The sequence below is a fragment of the Chenopodium album genome, chromosome 24 (assembly GCF_948465745.1).
Source record: "Chenopodium album chromosome 24, dcCheAlbu1.1, whole genome shotgun sequence".
NCBI classification, from domain to species: domain Eukaryota; kingdom Viridiplantae; phylum Streptophyta; class Magnoliopsida; order Caryophyllales; family Amaranthaceae; genus Chenopodium; species Chenopodium album.
Window position 1 is genome coordinate 2,176,453 of NC_137857.1, and position 21,402 is coordinate 2,197,854.

The 21,402-nt window shown below is 35.4% G+C and overlaps 3 protein-coding genes across 3 annotated transcripts; 1 reads left to right on the forward strand and 2 right to left on the reverse strand.

The window, feature by feature from the left end:
• The first annotated feature begins 313 nt into the window (after positions 1 to 313).
• On the forward strand, positions 314 to 6,887 carry LOC145612370 (peroxisomal fatty acid beta-oxidation multifunctional protein AIM1-like). Its single transcript, XM_081667745.1, has 18 exons — positions 314 to 528; positions 667 to 738; positions 930 to 992; positions 1,087 to 1,143; positions 1,272 to 1,339; positions 1,577 to 1,658; positions 1,746 to 1,801; positions 2,773 to 3,075; positions 3,151 to 3,237; positions 3,440 to 3,614; positions 3,877 to 3,998; positions 4,157 to 4,320; positions 5,012 to 5,266; positions 5,396 to 5,517; positions 5,622 to 5,743; positions 5,823 to 5,971; positions 6,092 to 6,230; positions 6,542 to 6,887. Exons 1-18 carry the CDS (start codon positions 435 to 437, stop codon positions 6,581 to 6,583), a joined length of 2,172 nt encoding a protein of 723 aa, XP_081523871.1. The 5' UTR covers positions 314 to 434; the 3' UTR covers positions 6,584 to 6,887.
• Positions 6,888 to 7,149: 262 nt separating this feature from the next.
• On the reverse strand, positions 7,150 to 9,150 carry LOC145612728 (uncharacterized). Its single transcript, XM_081668027.1, has one exon. The coding sequence runs from the start codon at positions 9,148 to 9,150 to the stop codon at positions 7,288 to 7,290; it is 1,863 nt and encodes a 620-aa protein (XP_081524153.1). The 3' UTR covers positions 7,150 to 7,287.
• A 1,471-nt stretch (positions 9,151 to 10,621) lies between these two features.
• LOC145611799 (protein tesmin/TSO1-like CXC 5) lies at positions 10,622 to 19,433 on the reverse strand. The gene is made up of 8 exons (XM_081667165.1): positions 18,775 to 19,433; positions 17,854 to 17,964; positions 14,642 to 14,819; positions 13,868 to 14,224; positions 13,570 to 13,670; positions 13,357 to 13,451; positions 11,851 to 12,261; positions 10,622 to 11,175 (listed from the first exon to the last, which is right to left on the reverse strand). The coding sequence occupies exons 1-8, from the start codon at positions 19,032 to 19,034 to the stop codon at positions 10,913 to 10,915; spliced, it is 1,776 nt and encodes a 591-aa protein (XP_081523291.1). The 5' UTR covers positions 19,035 to 19,433; the 3' UTR covers positions 10,622 to 10,912.
• Positions 19,434 to 21,402: the final 1,969 nt, after the last annotated feature.

Here is a 21,402-nt window from a genome sequence, read left to right on the forward strand (position 1 = left end):
ATAAAGTACTTCCATTAAAAAAAAAAAAACTCACAAACAACTCTATAAAGTTTACTTCAATCAAGATTATCTTTACCGCATATAGAAATTACATGTAATCGGGTGTATGTTCTAATCGGAATCACTAATTACTCCCAAAGGTCACACCAATGCACCAACAGTCAACGCTCCCCCCTCTGTTGAACCCCACACATTAAACATTGAACAAAAGTTTTAGTAATTTTCTTAATTTATTCCAACAACAATAACCACTAAAATTAGCACTCTGTATTGACCTATAAATAGACACAAAATCCAGCTTCGTTTTAATTAAACATAGACTAATAATCTTACAAGTAATTCTGATCAAATAATTCTTTCTTTCTTTCATTTTCTCCGCCTTTATATTTTCCTCTTTCTCTCTCCAAATCGAAAATAATCCCTAGTTTCTCAAAATGGCGGGAGCTCGAATTTCAATGGAGGTCGGCAACGATGGCGTTGCTCTCATCACTCTTTCTAATCCTCCTGTTAATTCACTTGCGATTCCATGTTTGTTCTTCTTTTCTCTCTCTCTCTCTTTTTTTTTTTTTTTTTTTTTTTTTTTTTTTGGCTTCGTTTTTTAATTTCAATTCAAATTGTGAATTATGATTATTGTTTTTTATTTATTTTTGGTTGATTATGGTGTAGTAATTAATGGATTGAAAGAGAAATATGATGAAGCGATGCGTCGAAATGACGTCAAAGCTATCGTCATCACCGGTAAGTGTAAACGATTTTGATGAGTTTTTAATTTTTTTTTTTATTTTTAATTTTTTTGATTGCATTTATGTGTCTGAATAAGCAGGAATTTCCAGAATTTGAATTAGTTCTGAATTTTCTGGGTTGATTTGTGTGTAAATGTGTAATTGATGTTTACTGAAATCGAGAGAGTATTTTCTGCTCAATTTCAGGTGAGAATGGGAGGTTTTCAGGTGGATTTGACATCAATGTTTTTCAGAAAGTTCATCAGACTGGTAAATTTTGCTTACTTGAATGTTGTTGCTTTTGTGAAATATATAAGAATAAGATTGGTTGTGAAATTGATTGTGAGGGTTTTTGATTTGGCAGGGGATGTGTCGGTTTTGCCGGATGTGTCGGTTGATCTTTTGGTCCATACAATTGAAGGTCCTTGCTTTAATTTAGCATTTGAGTTTTCTTTGATTTGTTGTAAATCATATAATAAGCATGTTTAATAGACTGATGTTGCATGAGTTGCAATGTAACTGATGATAATGCTGGTTTATTGACTTAAGGTGCTCGAAAGCCGTCTGTTGCTGCTGTACAAGGACTTGCACTCGGGGGTGGCTTAGAATTGGCTATGGTTTGTGTCACTATTCTTTCACCTGATACTGGCTTTTATTTTCATTAGTTCTTATGTCGTAATTTGAATGTCTCATTTGTCATTTGTATATGGGTCTACTTTAAGAAATACTTGTAGTCAGGAAAAGAGATTTGCGTTTTTAAGCACAAAAAAGTGCATGACTATATCGTGTTGGTCCATAATAGGAATTAGTTCCTTTGTAAAACTTAAGTATGAGAATTCTTGCACCGTTTGCAGGGATGTCATGCGCGCATTTCTGCGCCGAAAGCTCAACTTGGTTTGCCTGAGCTATCACTTGGAGTTATTCCGGGTTTTGGAGGTAAGCAATAAGCAGATTTGCTTTTCATCCTAATTACACACTTCCACTAGAATTGAGTTTGAAAAGAGATTATGGACATTTATACAGGGACACAACGTCTTCCCAGGCTTGTTGGTCTAAAAAAGGCTGTAGAGATTATGCTGGTAAGCCTTGATCTCCATCAAATAGTCATATCATACTATGTGAATGGTTCAAAAAGAATATACTTGATTGCCATTTTCAGCTTGTCATCAATTGACGATAATTTTTACTTTTCAAATAATTTGACTATGCTAATTGTCTTACTGAGATGAACGTTGAATTAGATTTGATTTTATTACTGTTGTGCTTTTAAGTGTTATACTTCTTTATTGTGGTTGATATTAGAGCTATTGCATCCAAATTTGTGATAGCAGTTTTGGAAGTAAACTTTAGCAATGTATTGCTTAAAGTTGCAAATATCCTAGCTTTGGTGAATTATGTTATTATGACTGAGTCATAGATTGATCGTCACTGTGATTTATGTTCAGGAAAAAGTGACTCATGAGAAATGCATGCCCTATTTCCTATTTATGCACTTAACTAGGATTATATTTTAATTTTAAATTAATTATTGGATAGAAAAGTAACAAGATATTTATCTATATTGTGTGTTATCTACCTCAAAACAAGCCAGAAATGAGTGCTAATGTAGCTCAGTAGTTTTGCACTGTTTGCAACAAGTTTGAGGCCTCTTAGTTGTCTTTGATTTACCATGTTAGTATGAGCTGAAGAAGGATATTGATGGTGTTTCATAAAATACCATTAATGTATTCTATCTGTAGTTCAAATAGTAACTTATATTGAGAATTGATTCACCGGAATAACCCATCTGCAGATTAAAATTTAAAACTGTTGTTTTGAAAGTCCTTAGTCATCAACAAGAGCCTCAGCATACTTTGTGACTGCTCTTTTTTAACACAAACAAATTTTTTGTTCGACATGGCATTTTATGCAATACCTCTTGTTTCTAAATGAAGATTGCTGATTGCATATAGATGTTAGTCCACCCCACACCCCCCTCCCCCCCCAAAAAAAAATCCCTCTAAAAGTTTATACTTTGTAACTTTCTGTGTTTTCGGATATCTTTCCAAAGTCATCAAAACCAATAACATCCGAGGAAGGAATGAAGCTTGGCCTTATTGATGCTGTGGTGCCTCCTCAAGAACTGCTGAAAGTATCACGCTTGTGGGCTTTGGATATTGCAGAGGGGCGGAAACCTTTCGTACGCTCCCTCCACATGTCAGACAAGCTAGGTTCCATCTCTGAAGCACATGAATTCCTGATGGCAGCAAGACAAAAGGCAAAACAGACTGCTCGAAACATGCCTCAGCACCAAGCCTGTCTTGATGTTATTGAGGAGGGTATAGTGCATGGAGGCTATGCTGGGGTCTTAAAGGTATTTGAATGTAAAGGTTTTTATAGTTTATCAATGGTTTTACAACAAAATTGAATCTGATTATTTCTGTTGCAGGAGGCCAAAGTTTTCAAAGAGCTAGTTTTAACAGATACTGCCAAAGGTCTGGTGCATGTGTTTTTTGCTCAACGCATGACATCAAAGGTGATTTATTAATCTCCTTTTCCTTCTTCTCTCTCATCCAAAAAAAAGAAGGAATTCAAAATGTTGACTTTACACTTTCAGTTACTGGAAAAACTTCAATTATTTGTCACTGTTGGTCTATTCCTTCTTATAAATGTACATGTACATGTCTATTTTTATTTATTTTTTTATTTTTTTATGTTTCTATCTGCGTTTGTGACAGGTTCCAGGTGTTTCTGATGTTGGACTGAAACCAAGACGTATAAAGAAAGTTGCTGTTATTGGTGGGGGCTTAATGGGTTCTGGCATTGCAACTGCCCTACTCTTGGGCAATATACAAGTTGTGTTGAAGGAAGTAAATGCTGAATTTCTTGACAGGGGATTAAAATCTATTCAAGGTACGGAGTAGTTCTATTCTTCCTGCAAATATTGTGTTCTTTGGCTCTGTGTCCTCTAAAAGTTTGAGGTAGATGAAGTGAGTTCAAATATAGAAATTGAGTGATTGACCTTGACTTCTCTTGTGCATGTCAATGACCGGGTTACCTTTTCTGTCCACAATACAAATTTAAATCCTTTTTGATATTGAATCGCCAATACTCCTCTAAAAGTTAGTTGTTAGTCAGTATTTAATGCCAGGGAATCTTATATTACATGTGGCAGGTAATATAAGAGGCTTAGTGACGAGAGGGAAGCTGGTGAAGGACAAGGCAGAAAAAGCGCTTGCATTGCTCCAAGGTGTATTGGACTACTCAGAATTTAAAGATGCTGATATGGTCATTGAGGTTAGTTGTCTTAAACTCTTCACATGCATTTAGGTTAGGTGCAAATGATGACAAAAGATAAGAATTTATCTTGTAAATGTAATTGTGTATAGTGCCTGATTCAGGGAGGCTCATAATTTTAGAATCACTTGCTAAGATTGTCTGATCCTGTCTTCCAGGCTGTTGTCGAAAATGTTCCTTTGAAACAAAGAATTTTTAGTGACCTTGAGAAAACCTGCCCTCCACATTGCATTCTAGCAACTAACACATCAACTATTGACCTCAATGTGGTTGGAGAAAAGACCAGTTCTCAGGAACGCATTGTTGGTGCACATTTTTTCAGGTTTGGTGCTTTCTTATTCTTTAATTTTTTTAGCAGCTGTGAGATAAATTTTGCTTGAGAATTTTTTATTTTCATTTTTGATCTGCCTCCAATAAATATGAGACTACAGTTTTTCCTTCGAGGACCAAACTTTTGCCTTGTATTGAAAATGATATTACATCCGCTTTCATGTAATACCACCTGTTCTGCTGTAGAAGTCTTTTACTGTGTAGAGTGATATCTGACAATATAAATCTGTGGCAAGAGGTGAGAGGAAGTACCCATTCAGCTCTTCTTATGCATTTCTGATAAATACCAGAAAGATGAGAACCTGTTCTAGATGAAATTCAGATGTGTTCTTAATAGATCCTTGATCACTTTTCAGTGTTTGGCCCAATTTTTGCTTTTACCACATGTTACCCAATATCTCATACTCTTCCTGCCCAAACTTTTTATGCAAACTGTCAAGAACATTTAGAAAGAGGTAGTACTACATTCTAACATTAGAAAATCATCTTAGACTGAGGCTGAGAGTGATCCCCGTGAACAATGAAAGCTATCGCCAACGGTTTCCTTACTAAGATTCTCTCTGTGGCTGATTTTTGTTGTGAAGCTCGACTGATCTGTTTTTATTTTGATATTGTATTTGTGTATTATTTAGCAATTTTGGCTTTATATTCTTCTAATTCTACTAGGGCTTTCTGATTTACAGTCCTGCACATGTCATGCCTCTCCTGGAGATTGTTCGGACAAATAAGACTTCAGCTCAAGTTATTCTTGATCTTATCTCAGTTGGTAAAATAATTAATAAGGTGCCTGTTGTGGTCGGTAATTGTACTGGATTTGCTGTCAATCGGGCTTTCTTCCCATATTCCCAGAGTGCTCATCTTTTGGCGAACTTGGGAGTTGATGTCTTCAGGATTGACAGAGTGATTTGTGATTTTGGCTTGCCTGTTGGCCCTTTCCAGTAATTTTCTTGACCTTCTCATGATGTGTCATTAATTTACATGTAATTTCCATTGTTCTGGTCAATTTTTGTTTGTCATCATCAACTTGAGGGCTATGACAGTGAATGAGCACTTTATTAATTTTCCAGGCTTCAAGATTTAGCTGGATATGGAGTTGCACTTGCAGTAGCAAAGGAATTTGACGCTTCCTTCTCTGATCGTACTTTTAAGTCTCCATTAGTTGAACTTCTTGTCAAAAATGGGCGTAATGGTAAATAATGATTATCATAGCTATAAGCCTGCTGATTGCTGAACTTATTCTAGCTTCTTTAATATTCTGTTGTCATAACTTTGTTGATGTTTCTGGCATTACAGGTAAAAACAATGGGAAAGGATACTATGTTTATGAAAAGGGTAGCAAGCCAAAACCTGATTTTTCCGTGCTACCCATCATTGAAGAATCTAGGAGGGTGACTAATATTATGCCAGGTGGAAAGGTAAAGAAGTGATAGTTTGTCTTAAATTAAATTCTCTTAAGTAGTGAATCTTTGGTGAGCTCTCTCCCTTTCTATGCAGCCTATATCTGTAACAGACCAAGATATTTTGGGGATGATACTCTTTCCAGTGGTGAATGAGGCATGTCGTGTTCTAGATGAAGGAGTGGTGGTTCGAGCATCTGATCTTGATGTAGCTTCTGTTCTTGGGATGAGTTTCCCTTCATATCGGTCTGTCTTAGTGTCTTTCAACTGAGTTGACTTTTTGGAAAATTTTCTGAATTTGTTTACTTTTACAGCGCAATGCTTTATTTAATGGCTAGTTACTGAAATTCTTCTATGTTCTTGCAGTGGTGGTCTTGTTTTCTGGGCTGATACTGTTGGGCCAAGCCACATATATAATTGTCTGAAGAAGTGGTCAAACCTGTATGGCAATTTCTTTAAACCATCACGATTCTTGGAGGAAAGAGTTACCAAAGGCTTGTCATTGGTTAGTACATTACCTTTAACCCCAGCTGCTATGTCTTATAGTTTTATTGCATCAGCTACTGTGATTCTGATATTTCTTGATTTGTGGAAAACTGGAAATATATAATCATTTCTTAAGAGAAGCATCTCTGTGCATTTTCCTGAAGTGTTTTTGAATCAGAAAGTGTTTCAATAATTTAACAGAAAATAGCTTCTATAATGTCATCCAATTTATTTGTGGATCGGAAATAAACATGCCACTTTTTGTAATAATTTCATAATGTAACACCAAAAATGTCTGTCTCACATTGTAGCATGTCCTCTTTCTTGCAGAGTGCACCTGCTTCATCATCAGCTTCAAAGTCGCGATTGTAGATTGGATGTCACCATGCTGACATAGGAATCATTTGACATTCAGTGGCTCACTTTCATACAGTGAGATCTAGTATTAGCGGCTCAAATCAGTTATTCAATAATCCCCTCCCCTTCACTCTCCTTTTGCCCTCCTCCCCTTCCCTCGCAAAGATTGGGGTAAGGAAAAGGATAGAGATCTAAATAAAAGTATTGTAACAATCAATTAGATTGATTCTAAAAATGTGAAATTGTATAAAAGAAATCGAGCTGCATTTTATTGCAGAACAGTGTTATGATTTATGAAACTGTGCTCAATTTCTCACAAGTATGGTGTATGATTCACAATTTTTGTAGCTGAACAAATCATGGCATGTTGGCCTGGAGTGACTGGCCTAGCGCAGGGTACAGATCCAACTGAGGCACAGCCTGCAGTTTCATTTATAATCCTTCTATTTTCGTAACTAGTAAATTTTTTTTTAAAAAAAGTTAATTCAAGGGTTAATAACATAATTTCTTAGACATATAGTCCTTCCAATAGTTGATTAATACGAATACGAAGTATAAGGAAACCTCCAAAACCTGAGAAATACACTAAATTTCTTAGATATATAGAAGAAAACACTTACAGGTTACAACACTAATACTGTACTACACTAAATTCAAGGAACCTGAGAACTCTAAAATAAAATGGTGCAGGCAAAACTTCCAAAGTGAAAAACAATGGTTCACTTCTCCAGTTCGATTTCGCCATCTAAAATCGCATGCCTTGTTAACACAATTTCCTTGACAAGATTCCTGTAGGTAAAAGGTCTAACAGCAGCTCTCAGAAAAAGTTCAGGAGGAATTTTACTCTTCTTAGTCTTCTTCCTCCAAGGTCCCATCCCAATAGTTTTCCATTCTTCTGGACTCACCTTTGCTCTTCTACCCCGCATAGAAGTCTCATCGCCATCGTCGTTGCTCTTGCCATCATTATCGCCACCACCCTGGTTATTTGCACTTTCTCTCTTCTCCATTGCCTTTATCTGCCTTTCATACACTTTGCTTGATCTTTCAACACTTTTTTTCACAAAATTCTCCATCTCATTATTATCTTTAATTGCCTTCTCAAATTCACCTTTCCAATAATCCTCATCCTCTTCATCATCTAAATCATCTTCTTGTAAACCCAATTCCTCATTCTCATCCTCATTTGTGTTCACCACAACATTGTCATTTGCGTCGTAATCATCCTCCTCATCCTCATCCTCATCCTCATCCTCATCCTCGTCATCATCATTGTTACCATCATTATCATCCTCAATCCATTCACTAAACTCTAAATTAGCATTACGACGATGCAAACTACTACCCTCATCATCATCATCAGGGGCATCACACCCCATCTCCATCTCCTCCAACTTGGCCTTCCATTCCTTAGTCCAAGGATGCAAGAGCTGAACAGGATGATTCGTCAACAAAAACTCCAAACATTTAGACTTCTTATCATCACTCAACTTCTCATAAGCTTTCACCACGTCATCCACATACGCCTTCTGACTCGCCTTCACAATCTTACACAACCCACCAAAGTAAGTAACCAATTCAATCCTCCCCTCATCATCCTCCAACTCAAACAAGTAATCATTCTCCGTTTCCGGGTTCAAAAACGGCAGCAATGCCCTAAAGAAGTTCACCTGAGGCTCGAATCGACATTGATAAACCGGTCTCTTAACATAGATTATATCAGGCCTCATCCAAGCTGCACATTGAGTGATCATTGCCCGAGTCTTATTCCCCAATCTCCCCATCAAATTCCACTTATCCAACCTTTGATCCCCGGCTTCGAGCACAACCTCACACACCAAAGTCCACTGCTTACACGGCTTATCACCAAGCCGCCACCTCGGGTGCCTAACAAACACCCAATAGTTCTGTAAACCCATAGTCATATCGAATGATCGCAATCGATTTCCAAAACTCTCAGCCATCTCATGCTGCTCAATCTTCTCCCACTCTTCCTGGTCTCTAACCTCACCAATGATTGTGGCACATTCATCAGACATTCTTCCTCGAATTGGGTCACCAACAACAATCCCACGCCAAGAATAAGGTCCAAATTCACCATACTTATACCAATCATAAGGGTGCTTAAGTCTTGAATCATCTTTACTCATAAACCTAACCATTCTATCATACCCTAAACCAATCATCTGTAATTCATCTTCAGAGAAATTATCTGGGTAACTTTTATGTGGGTTTTTCAGCCGATAAAACAGGCTTTCAGCCAATTTTCGGGACTTTCGCCGCGCATTGCGCTTCGCCTCGCGGCGAAGCTCGGCGCTGCCTTCAATGCGGCCGGTTTTGGGGGATTTCTTGCTGCGACCGGCGGAAGGTGGGTGCGGAAGAAGGCGGCGATTGGTGGCGGGATTTTGGTGGGTAATTGAAGGGGTTGATTTAGGGTTTTGGTGGGGTTTAAGGAAACAAGAAACAGGGGATTTGGGGATGGAAATTGGGTAAAAGGGTTTTGTGAAATGAGGGTGTTTCCATTTTTGGGAGGAGAGAGAAAATGGGTTTAAGGATTTGGAGAAGGTGAGATCTTGTGTTAACATCTGGAATTGATTGTGAAGAAGAAAGTGGGGAAAGAGGAGATAGAATGTAATGAAGAGCAGAAACAGAGGATAAACAGATAACTGATACTTGTAATACAATATTTAAAAGTTGATTACAAAATTGATCCAAGTGTTTTTCTTAATTTTACTTTTCCTTACCACTTGCATTTGCGGATCAAAACTTTTTTTTTAAAATGAAGCGTATTCTGAACTTTAAGTGTTCGTAAAAAAATGTAAAAAAAAAACCTTCTAGTGGACATAATCGAAAAATATCATCACCCTACATGACCTGATTATGTGTTCTCTCTCATAAAGTTAACTCTTTTTTTTTCCCATTTTTTTAAACAACACCCACTCAGAATAGGTATTGCTAACTGCTAAGCTTGATCTTCATTTTTTCTTTTATTGGCAAAGTGTTTTTGGTAGCCTAAGGCAAGTATATTTGAGAAATTAGGGAACGATTTGAGAGAATTCTTTGATTTGTTCAAAACTTTAGATTTTGTTGATTACAACATTCATGATTAGGAACTTTGAGTTTTTTTTACCCCACTTTATAATAAAGTATGAGTTGACAATTTTGTCCTTAGATATGAAATTCTGATTAAGTTACTACTACTCTCTTCATCCCTTTTTATTTGTCTCATATTCCTTTTTAAGATATCCCTTAGTAATTGATCATTGCCATTTTTTTTAGCAAATCTCCCACTTGCAAGTAGCAACCCTACTTGACATCTCCCTCTTTCTCTTCAGCAACCTCAATTGCAGTTTCATGTGCATAATTTACCTCACTTCTAAATAAAGTGAATTTTGCTCTATGAAACAATAAAGAAAGGGACACAATTACAACAATATTTTTTTTGAATTAAGCCAATTCGAGGGTGCTTTGGGTGATCCCAGAGTCTCCACAAAAAGACTTTACTTATGAGTTGACCATTTTAGCTTCATGATTCTTAACCCAACCTCATATTTTAAGTTCATTAATGCAAAATACTACTGTAGCACTCAACAAGTCCTGTTATGCCTTAGATGATCATCCCTTTATCAGCATTTTCCTTCATGTTCAGTTTCTCAATATTGAGTATCAACAACAGTTAATGTTGACAACATTACCAAACAGCGCAGTTATAACTCAAAACTGACTGCACACTTTTGTAACTAAGGCAATCATGAGTGGTACAATAAAGCTTGAAAGCTTGCCTTCGGTCTTGGGTTTCTTTGCTCCTCCGATGTGTGTTTTCTCAACCTATCGGAAGGGGGGGGGGGGGGAGTTAAAAACGAGTAATGCTACGTACATAGTGGATAAAGACCGCACTCATGATAAAACTTTCGCTGCATAAGCTTATTGAAACTGTAATGGAAAAATCAACTACTATTTCACCTCTATAGTGAAAGGAAGGTAAGCAGATATCCCATGTACAATGCTATTGTATATTGATTGGCTGTTTGCTATGAATAACAGCAAATTCTTATAAAGAGCACAAAGTGTAAAAAAAAAAAAAAAAAAAAACTGCTCCATCTTAGGCTAAACTAAATGACTGAAAAAAGCACTAGCATCTAGCAATACAAGATACTAGTGCATGTATACAAATTATCAATTTTACATCCTTTGGACATATTAATCTTGAACTACAATGACATTTGTCAGTTGTTTAAATTAGGGAGATTCTGACAGTGAAATGACTACCAGCATCATCACCATCTTGTATCAGCACAGCAGCTTGGGCTAGTCAGTGCAATCTCCGAATCGTTTATGTATATAATTCTAGTCCTTTTCGATGCTTGGCTTTACATCACCATTTTCAGTCGGAGGAGGATTTTGGGTGGTATGATTGTTGGGCGGAACAGCAGTAATGGTAGCTGCAATCATTGCGGGAGTCTTGGTTGGTGCTGTAATGACAGGTTTAGCTGTACCATTGTTGTTATGCTCTTGCTGATTCTGACTATCAGTTCTAAATTTGGCAGTGCCATTACCGGGTTCTTGAAAGCTTGTATAATTCGATCTAGCTAAGGAAGAAAGTTTTGTCTCTGAAAAGAGAAACACAAAATTGTCAAAAGCAAATAAATGATAATTGTACTAAAAGATACCTTCTTAAACTAGCAATTTTCATAAAGACCGTCGTGTGAGAAGGAAAGGAGCCTACTCTATGAATTTAAGTGTGCGTTATTTACTACGAATAGCTACTCTTTCCTTTTAGTTTTGTCTACCATCACCTCCAATAACACCCCTACCCCCTCCCCGTTTCTCTCATAAAATTCTGACCCAATAAGATGATCACTTCACTAATAAAACCAGTCTCATACACATATAGTCATATATCACATGCAAATCGGAATACTAGCATTGTTTACAAAGCTTAGGATTTAAGGTCTACAGAAAATGAAATTGAGTAGTGAACACAAAGATAGCAAGGTTAATTTTAAAAATGAACTCTAAACTCAAATTTGCTCAATACACAAAAAATGCTTAAAGGTATAATGATTTTACCACAGGGTTACTACAAATTTTAGACCACTAAACCTGATTGAAATGATATGAATCTTCATGCAAAATTGTTTAAAAGCAATATTCATAGGTTTAAATTTATCAAATTCAATTGGATATTGAACGCTGAGATCGATTTTATGAAACCCTTAAATAAATAATGATACTGCTATCACAAGATTCTAAACTGCTAATTTTGACAGAAATGACACACTCACCTCTTAGTTCTCCGTATGTAATAATCCTGTTGAGGCAATCTCTAAACTTTGTCATGACGATTCTCTCTTGCTCGGCATACACCTCTGAAGTGCTCTGCTCTGGACATTGTGAAGAAGATGCATGGACATGGTTGCCTAACCTACTCGGAGAACCTGCAGCCATGAACATTGTATCTTGCTCATCACACCTCAAAGCTAGTGTCAAAGGAGACATTGGCCTGGATTTCGGTTGATCATTCCCATCTAAATTTGAATCATCAGGGACTATTCGATCAGTTTGATTAACACTGACCGAACCATCAAGTACGGTTTTCACATCTGATTCATCTTGACTCTGAAATCTGTCCTGAGTTGATGCCTGTTGATTTTCTCCTCCATCATCTGCCCGCTTTTCGTTAGCATTATTAGATTCTGTAAGAGAGAATCATATATGCATATCTCAGATTGAAGGCACAAAGACATTATATCTCAACAGAGCAAAAATTCAAATTTTAACTGCTGTAATCTAAGCTTTCAGAATGATGTTCAAAAGTATTTTTGCACCAAAATCATTAAAACAATTTATTTATACTTACAGCCACAAAAGAAAAAAAAAAAAATCATTATAAAGGCAAATTAAGGTGGTAATGACTAATGAGTAAGTCACAGTGGCAGCAATAGTTGTAAGAAAACCAACATCAATTTTGCTTAAATATAACTTCTTTACACAACATAACTAGAAATATTTTAGTAATTTAAGTAAAATAAATTAAAAAGCGCATGTCCAGGTTTCCAGCATAAGTAAGACTAACTCCTCTATAAAAGCTAATGGCGGGAAGACAACATGACAGCTAGCAAGAAGCACACCTCCTTTAGCGAGATGTTCTAGCTCTATCGCCTCAGTCACCGAGAATTTCTCTATCAATCACACTAATAACGTTCGTTGGTATTAAATTGTGCTTAGATGGTATTACCATGGCCCATGGTACAAAAAAATAGAATTGTTGTTGGAATTAAGAAATAAAATCTAAGCACAATTTAATACCATCAGACATTAGTAGTCATTAAACGCTGAAGGGCTATGACCAATTATTAAAAGGGTTGAGGACTTATCCAAGTTTTAACCACCAGCAACTTATCATTTCTACATTGGTGGCAACTACTGGAAGATGTGGCATGTGTGAACTAGCTACCTCTAATTCAAGAGACATGCCACTGAAAATTGCAAATGCATACCAAGGTTGATGATACAACACATAAATGAGCAAACGAACAGCTAAACAATCAAGCATATCAAAATTTATGGAGAAAACCCCCCAACAAGATGAGTTGACACACTGCCCATAACTTCTGACACCATAAGGTGATTAAGAATTTTCAAAATTAAAGTCTTTCAATACCGAAGGGTGGTCATAGAGAATTTTCTTGAAAGGTCCCCATAGATGTTGAACCATCTATCCAGCCACAGATGCCAAGTAATAAGTACATTCTAGATAAAAGTTCCTTGTAAGTGAATCAAATATTTACCTGCAATTGTCTTGGCAGTCGCATCAGATATAACTACCAAAACTGAGCAAAGCTCCTTAACATCATGTGGTTGGATGATGTCAGCTAAGAGAGACCTATTACCGAGATTCAAAAATTAGTTTGAAACCTATTTCAGTAAATATATACACTCATGCCTCAAAGAAGATATTCTTGATACATTATTTCTGAGTTTCAACAGTAATAAGGAGTTACCTGTATGTAAACTTTGAAGTACCTAGTGAAACAGAATTAGCAGCTCGAGAAGCAGGGCTTAAAGATATTGCAGACGGTCCTGATGTTTTGACATGGTTTGCCTGATTAAGAAGTCATGATCAATTGTGAATATATGTATATATATAACCTTGGGAACTGCACTAAAAAGTTCAGATCATGTTGAACGAAAATATCCATAATTAGAAGATCACGCAATTATGCAAGTGACTGATGCAATTATATGAATTAGCAATTTGAAATTTTTGGATTAGGACATTGTGACTGATGACTGAATTACCTGCTGAAATTGTCCAGCTCTTGAAAGAGACGGATCCTTAGATGCTGACCCATATAAGAGCTCCTGGCCCTTTCGTTTCCTGGAATTGGGCGTAGAAGTGAAACCAGATGATCCAATAGCTCCGGTAATAGCAGCATTGGCTGCCTGCTGCATGTAAGTTAAGTTATTTGCATGTTCTCCATGGAAAAGAGCCTGCCGCTCTTCACTGCCTTCAAAATTTTTGCAATCGATACATTTGCAGTTTTCAGAGCATAGAATGTTAGCTTGAAAGCATTCACAGTATTTCTTCAAACACCCTGACTTTTTGCAATGGCATCCCTTGTTGTGCTTTGCCACCACAACATCTCCAGCATCTTCCTGTATGAAAGACAGCCATATGAAGTAAGCATATGCTTACTAAAACAACCTAGTACCGAAAGCAATGACAGTATAAAGTTTTTTTCTATGAATAATCACTTACAATAGCTGCAATTTCAAACTTCCATAGTATATAAAGTAATTAGCTTTGCAGAAAATGAATTGAAACCATCAAGATTTTATGGATGCCACAAGAGTTAAAGTCTTCTTAATATGCATCATAGAATCATTTACCAATACCAAGGCATATAGCTGAAATTTTTATAAATCCTGTAAAGACATCAGTATTCTTATTTCTTAGGATTCAGATCTTCAGACAAAGTATACACTGATACTGAGATGGAATGACGGAAAGATTCCATTACTTCCAATATCTAATTATCTAGGAGAGAATATCAATACAAAAAAGAAACATACCCTGCGGTCTCTAATACCATGTGGACTGCTTGCAATTTTTGGTCGAAATGCATTTGGGTTACGTTCTAAAGTAGCTTCAACAGCATCTCTTCGAGCAGCCTCATTCTCAACATTGTTACAGCAATTGTTACAGTTACACCCATCACAGTAAACTCCAGAAGCAAAGCACTCACAATACCTGCACAACACATGTAAGTCCCAGAATTGAAATTTTCAGACACGAGCAATAAAGCAACAAATCTAGCACAATAATGTCACAATAGATGGCTTACAAAAACTTGACTATAAGTTTTATATTCAGTAAAATATTGACAGAATACTTAAACCTAACTTTTGCACTGTAGTAATAATGAACATTGGTAATATAAAGGGAAAACTCAAGATATGCTTATACAGAAAACGGTTTGTGCAGTACAAATGGAGGAGCAGTATATTCTGTTTATACACAACCTAACAGGCTAATATATACTCCCTCCCTCTATTTTTCTTCTTCTAATTACCCGTTAGCATTTTCACCAAAATTAAGGTTTGCATAGAAATGGTTATATTTGAAAATTTCAAGTGTATATGTAACTAATGTGAGATAAAAAGTGGTGGACCCATGGTCTAAAAGTGGATAAATTTAAAAAATAGAAAAACAAAAATGGGAGGGAGTATGTAGCAACTACTCGTGTGTAGAAATGCACTCATTTATTGCTCTAGATTTACTTCCTCCGCAGCGTAAAGCTGCCCAACTTCTTTTTATCGATGTTTTCAAGTATCGAAGGATAAAGGAAAATTTTATGTTAGGAAATTAGCGAAAGATTAAAACAATAATTGGTCGCTTATTTATTATTCTAGATCTACTTTCTCCACGGCGTAAAGTTGCCTAACCTTTTAAGAGATGAAAAGTGTTAAAGTTTCTTTATTATGATAAAAGGAAACACTTATGTTAGGAAATTAGCAAAAGATTAAACCAATAAATGGTATCTTTTCTTATTTTTATCTTTCCCGAAGATTGACGCATATAATGATAAAGATTAGAGTATAATAAATAAATAACGTCTTCAGTGCAGATCACAATCTAGCACAAGCATTCATGCCCATTCAGCTGCTCACACATTCTACTAACAGATACTAAACATTGATGATGCAGCTAAGACAGGTGATAACACTTCTGTAACCAATGAAAGGGACAACATAGAACCTCCATAGATATTCCATCATTTATATCACCCAAATCATCCTTGTAACCTTTCCATCCTCTCTCATCCCAAAAAAAGGGGAAATGAAAAGAAAAGAGTGGAGTATAACTTGTGTTAAGTAAACTGTCAAAGACTTGATTAAAAATTTAAAATCCTCCCTGAATATAAGCAGTCCACGTATCTAATTAAATACTCCTTCCATCTGGAATTGATAGTCACACATAGTATTGGAGTTCTTTAGAGAAAAAAGAATCACCTTTCATATTTAATGGTTTTAATAGTTGAATTCTTCAATATCCCAACACTGAAGTAAAACTGTGAGATGGACAGATATACCATTAACACGTAAAAGGATTTTTGTCTTTTTTTTACAAAATTGTGTCTTATCCTTAAAGGAGTCGGGACAGTGTGACAAGTAATTCTAGATGGAGTGGTTAAAAGTCTTAAGTCATTTTTTTGACATGAGTTATAAGAATTATAGTGTTACCCTAATGCCTTTACAAGAAGCTCGCACGATTTACACTAGGGAATATAAGATTTAGTGGAGTCACGGAGCAAGTGGAGGTGTAATGTAACTTTAGGGATCAAATCATCAAATAGGTTATTCTCAGTCATCTTTTGATCCAATATACATATACATCAATTGTCTCTGAAGTTTAACAAGAACGGGCTCAAAATCTAAACTGAAAACAACTATCAAATCTTTCAAAAGATTAAAAAATTGGAATAGTTTGGTAAATGCGAACTGTATGCCCATTGGGGTGGTAGAATCATATTCAGTCAATCAGAGAGTGAGGTGTTGGGACCGTATGACACAATAAATGGAGTGGACATACATTAAAGAACATTCCAACAAGGAAAATGAGGCATATAAATAGGGACGGAGGGGTATTTACCACTATTTGCAAATTGTTAGAAGATAATCTAGAAAAATCTAGATGTGCAATGAAAAATCTAGTATGTAGTTTAGAAATTTCAAGAATAAAGTAGGAAAATTAAGAGAGTTGTGCATCCAGATATATCTTGTAAAAATATCAAAGAAATTTGATGTAGAAAGATCTAGATGCATGTAATATTAGACATGTGTATAAAAATCTAGAGAGCAGGGAACAACCACTATAAATATGTTGTATGTGCAAGGCTTAAGAGGTGAGCTAATCAAAAGAGCTCCACCAATGGTTGATAGAAACTAAGGGATCTATCAAGAGAGTGAAAGACATGAGCTCTCACAAACATTTGAACAATTTATGATGAAATTTATGAAATGTTTGTGCATGCACCCAAATTCTATCACAAATAAGATTATTTTCACTTTCCATTTCTAGGTTCAGGCTGTAGAGAATATAAAGCTCTTATGCAATGAAGTAGTTGGCAATGACATATTGAGGTAAAGACCAATCGGAAACGTGGATGGTAGTAAGTGATAAACCTCCCTTACCTTGCTTAACCTAAAAGCCTTTTCGAAAGATAAGATTACTACCACAATGAAGTTAAACACGTGCAAAGCTTATGCTTAAAACATAAAGTAGGGTTTGCTATGAATAAGAAATGACCTTGATTTTTTTATTTTCTACAAAAAAACTAAGACAAATATGATCAAGCAAAAAACAGTAAGTGAGCAAAAAGTTATATAATGTATTTTAGAATAAAAGTAAAAAAAAATAAAAAGGGAAGTTGCAAAGGATACTATCTTCTTCACTGTTATACAAGACAGCACATGCAATGTGCAAGGAATAGATGATCATATGAAAGACTTACAGATTTCACAGAGAAATGTTGTATATATAAAAGACTTGTCTAATATTCAAAATAACACAATTCCCCAAATTTCAATTAATATTATGTAAACCACAAAGGTTCATAAAGTATGAATCAATCTTAGATAAGTGATTCTTAAGCTACACTGAAATTAAAGATATGATTTAAATTCACATTTTCACCTAGACGATGTTTATCGGGTACAAGACACCTTAGTAATTGGGCAAGTGCACACATTGAAATGTCCAAAACAGGAAATGATGAACTTACAACTTTAAGCATCGTGAATGTTTACAGTTACACTGCTTCTGCCTCTTTGGAGTACCATCTTTGGTTTCAACAGTAGTAGGCCGTGATCGTGCCTTAGGGGATTCTGGCTTTCTGGAGAGAAAAAAATTACATCAATCAGCAATATGAAACAATTATTTAAGTGGTGTGTCATTAACTATTAAAAACACAAGCATTTAAAAAATGCATGCAATATATATACGCAAACATAAATTCATTTCAAATTAACACTTTACTCAAAATCATGTTATAGTAAATTAGTGACAACAGGTAGGGTAGGCCATGTCTATGCAAAGCAATGACCCAATATACAGAACAAAACAATGTCCATTTCTGAAATCACACGACTACAGATCAGTTTTAGGTATCCAATCCCAGTGATGATATTAGGTAACACCGCGATCATGAAAAGGAAAACCTAGTAATAAATGAGTCCAAAAACAAGCCGGAAATGAAAAAAATTTAAATTTCAACAAGGATTAAAAAAAAAAAAAAAAGAAGGAATTGAATTGATTCTATATAAATGAGCAATCTTGTATTTAATATACTACTAAAGCATCTATAGAGTCCATTGATTAGACGAATAAACAATAAACCATGACTTTATAATATTTCTCCTTCAATTAACCCTCTACATATATTGCAATGTGGCATTCAGAAGTAATATAGACTGATAAAAGTTCCCAATTTCAAAACTCATATGATCAAATTCAAAACATCAACAACCAAAGCCTAATCAAACAATGCAATTGCAAAACACACAAGATAATATGATTAAATACCAAAATATGAAAGATTGTGATCCCTAATTCAAAGCTGAAAGACAAATAAATCCCAAAAAAAAACACTTGAATTAAAACTTTAAAAAAGGAGGGAAAAAATTTGGAAATTTGGAACTCTTACACCACTCGCATTGAAGGAAGAGGTGGCGTTTGAGCAGGAGGCTGCTGCGAAGGCGCAATCATCGGCTGCTGCGAAGGCGGCTGAGGCAATGGAGGCTGCGCTGATGGCGTAGAAGGAGGCTGAACTACTGAGGTGGTAGGTGGCTGAGACGCGCCACTAATGGAGGTGAAATCAAGCTGCCTAGCGAGCTTCTTCGCCGGTATATCAGTCGCCATACTCGATTTCGGAGGCGAATTCCCGCCTTTATCCTTCTCCTCCATTGACCCCAATCAATCAATTTTGTTCTCCAATTTTAGGGAAAACAAAAAAATTTCAAAAAACACTAAACCTTAAAATTACACAACGAAATCAAAATCCGAGCTTGATTTCAGTAACCAACCCTTGAAAAAACACCAAATTCAGAATCTTTTTGATCGAAATTCTGAGAAAAACCCCAGAAAATCACCAAACAAACCCGAACAAAATCACACAAATTTACAATCCTTTCAAAACTGGACAAAAATCGAAAATTTACCCAAGAATGTTCGAGTGATGAAATTGAATAAAGGTGCGATCTTTAAGCTGAAGAGAGAAGAAAAAAGGAGGGAATTTGAGGAGAGAGAAAGTGAAAGAAGTGAGAAGAAAAGGGGATTTGAAGAAGGAGGAGGAGAATGAGAGAGGGGCTTGCTTTCTCCCTCTCAGTTTCAGAGGTTTTGAAATTGAATTTTTTGTAATTTTTGGACGGTTCAGATTTAACTTTCCAACTTAATCAGATGGTTGGATTTTGTTTGATTCATCCTGCGGCTTGTAGAATTAGATACTCTCTTATTTTTTTTTTTTTTTTTTTTTTTTTTTTTTTTAATTTTAAAGGGAAATATTATTGGTATGTAAGGTAAGAACTCATATGCTATTCTAGTATTCTATCTCATTACTTATTATTAGGTCATAAAATATTCAAATTTGTTTGTTAAGATTTAATCATCATCTTAATTAGGAAAACATGTTTTTCTTATTAAAATGCTATCTACTCTCTCTACAAGACCTACAATTTGTGGTCTGAATATAGTTTCTCGTCTTAAGTTGTTTGTAAACAAATTTTGAAGGTTTTTTAACAATGCAATACGGAGTACTATTTAGTGGAATTAGTCAATGTAGTAAGTGTAGCTTAATTGGGTTTATAACGGGAAATAATTGATGTTTTAGTCTTTTAGATATGGTATGGAGAAACATTCGACAATCTAATCTCGTGATAACTTGAGCGCCACGTAATAGAGTTCATGGGTAAAGTTACAATAAGGGTTTCCATTTGTGTGAGGATATTTAGTCTTTTAATTGTGAATATTATAGGATTTAAAATACAAGAGTCTAAAGTATATATTCTTCAAAGGATTACCTATGTCTTGTACAATATTATCCATTATTACACTTCATCTATATATATATAAAAAAAAAAAAAAAAAAAAAAAATACTATAGAGGGTAACGTCTTGGCTAGCCTTAGTGACATTGTTGATAAAGAAAATAATGAGCAAGAAGCCAAAGCTAGGCATGACATGGCCAAGGCATCTTAAGACAAGATTACAAGGGGTGAGCTAAGACATGAAATAGATGGTTTCAAGCACCAAATAGGCCTCCCTAGAACACTAGAATGCCAAACGTTGTTGAGCATGAAAATTTTCTCCAAAGACTAGTTGAGAGTTATAATACACGAAACCAGACCAGTCAAAAACTCAAGTGATAGTGGGAGATGCTCCTAATGTCATTTTTCTTTTTTATTAGGTCATATTATGTTATTTTGAACCATATACAATCACTATACTAGTTAGTTTAAATACTAGTTAGTTTAATACTACCTCCGTTTTTATTTAGTTGACAAGTTTTGATTTTAACACTATTCACACACCTCCCTTTGACCGTGTTTTGTGCATCTCGTCTTCTTTCCTTTTTGAATCCAAAAGGTTGAACTATCTCCAAAACCGAAGGCTATAATTCACGTTTTCTGATCACTAACACATGTGTAAAATCTAATGGATCCAAATGATTCCCATGATTCAAAAACGTCTAATGCTTTTGCTACATCGTTCCAAACAAAATGTTGTACACTATACAAGCTATAGGTTTAAAAAAAAAAAAAAAAAAAAGTACAATTGTTGTTAAAATTGTTGTAGCTACACATAGGGATATTTTTTTTAAGTAATGCCCAAAAAATGTAAAAAGACCATTGTGGTGCATCTAGTTATACGTTTAGATACATCTAAATGCATGTATAAAATATGGAAATTTTTTGGATTAATTTTTTATGCTACCAATTAAGAATGGTACGGAGTAGTATTTTCTTACCAAGCATAATTGACTTGTATACAATATATATAGCCTTAGAAGAATCTTTAGCAAAAGAAATCAAATCATCTTAGCATCATTATTTGGGTCAACTAAATACTAAGAAGCAACAACCACATAGTGACATACGTGGTACTAGTAGTTTGTTCTTTATATCGAGCAATAACATTTGTCCCGGTGATATGACAGATTTAGATTGATGCTAAAACTTCGGTGAATTTCACGTTTGAAATTCACTAAAGCAGAAAATTCACTTTGTTGTCTTTTTGTGCCCCACAATAAGGTTATGACCTAAATTAATTTACTAAAA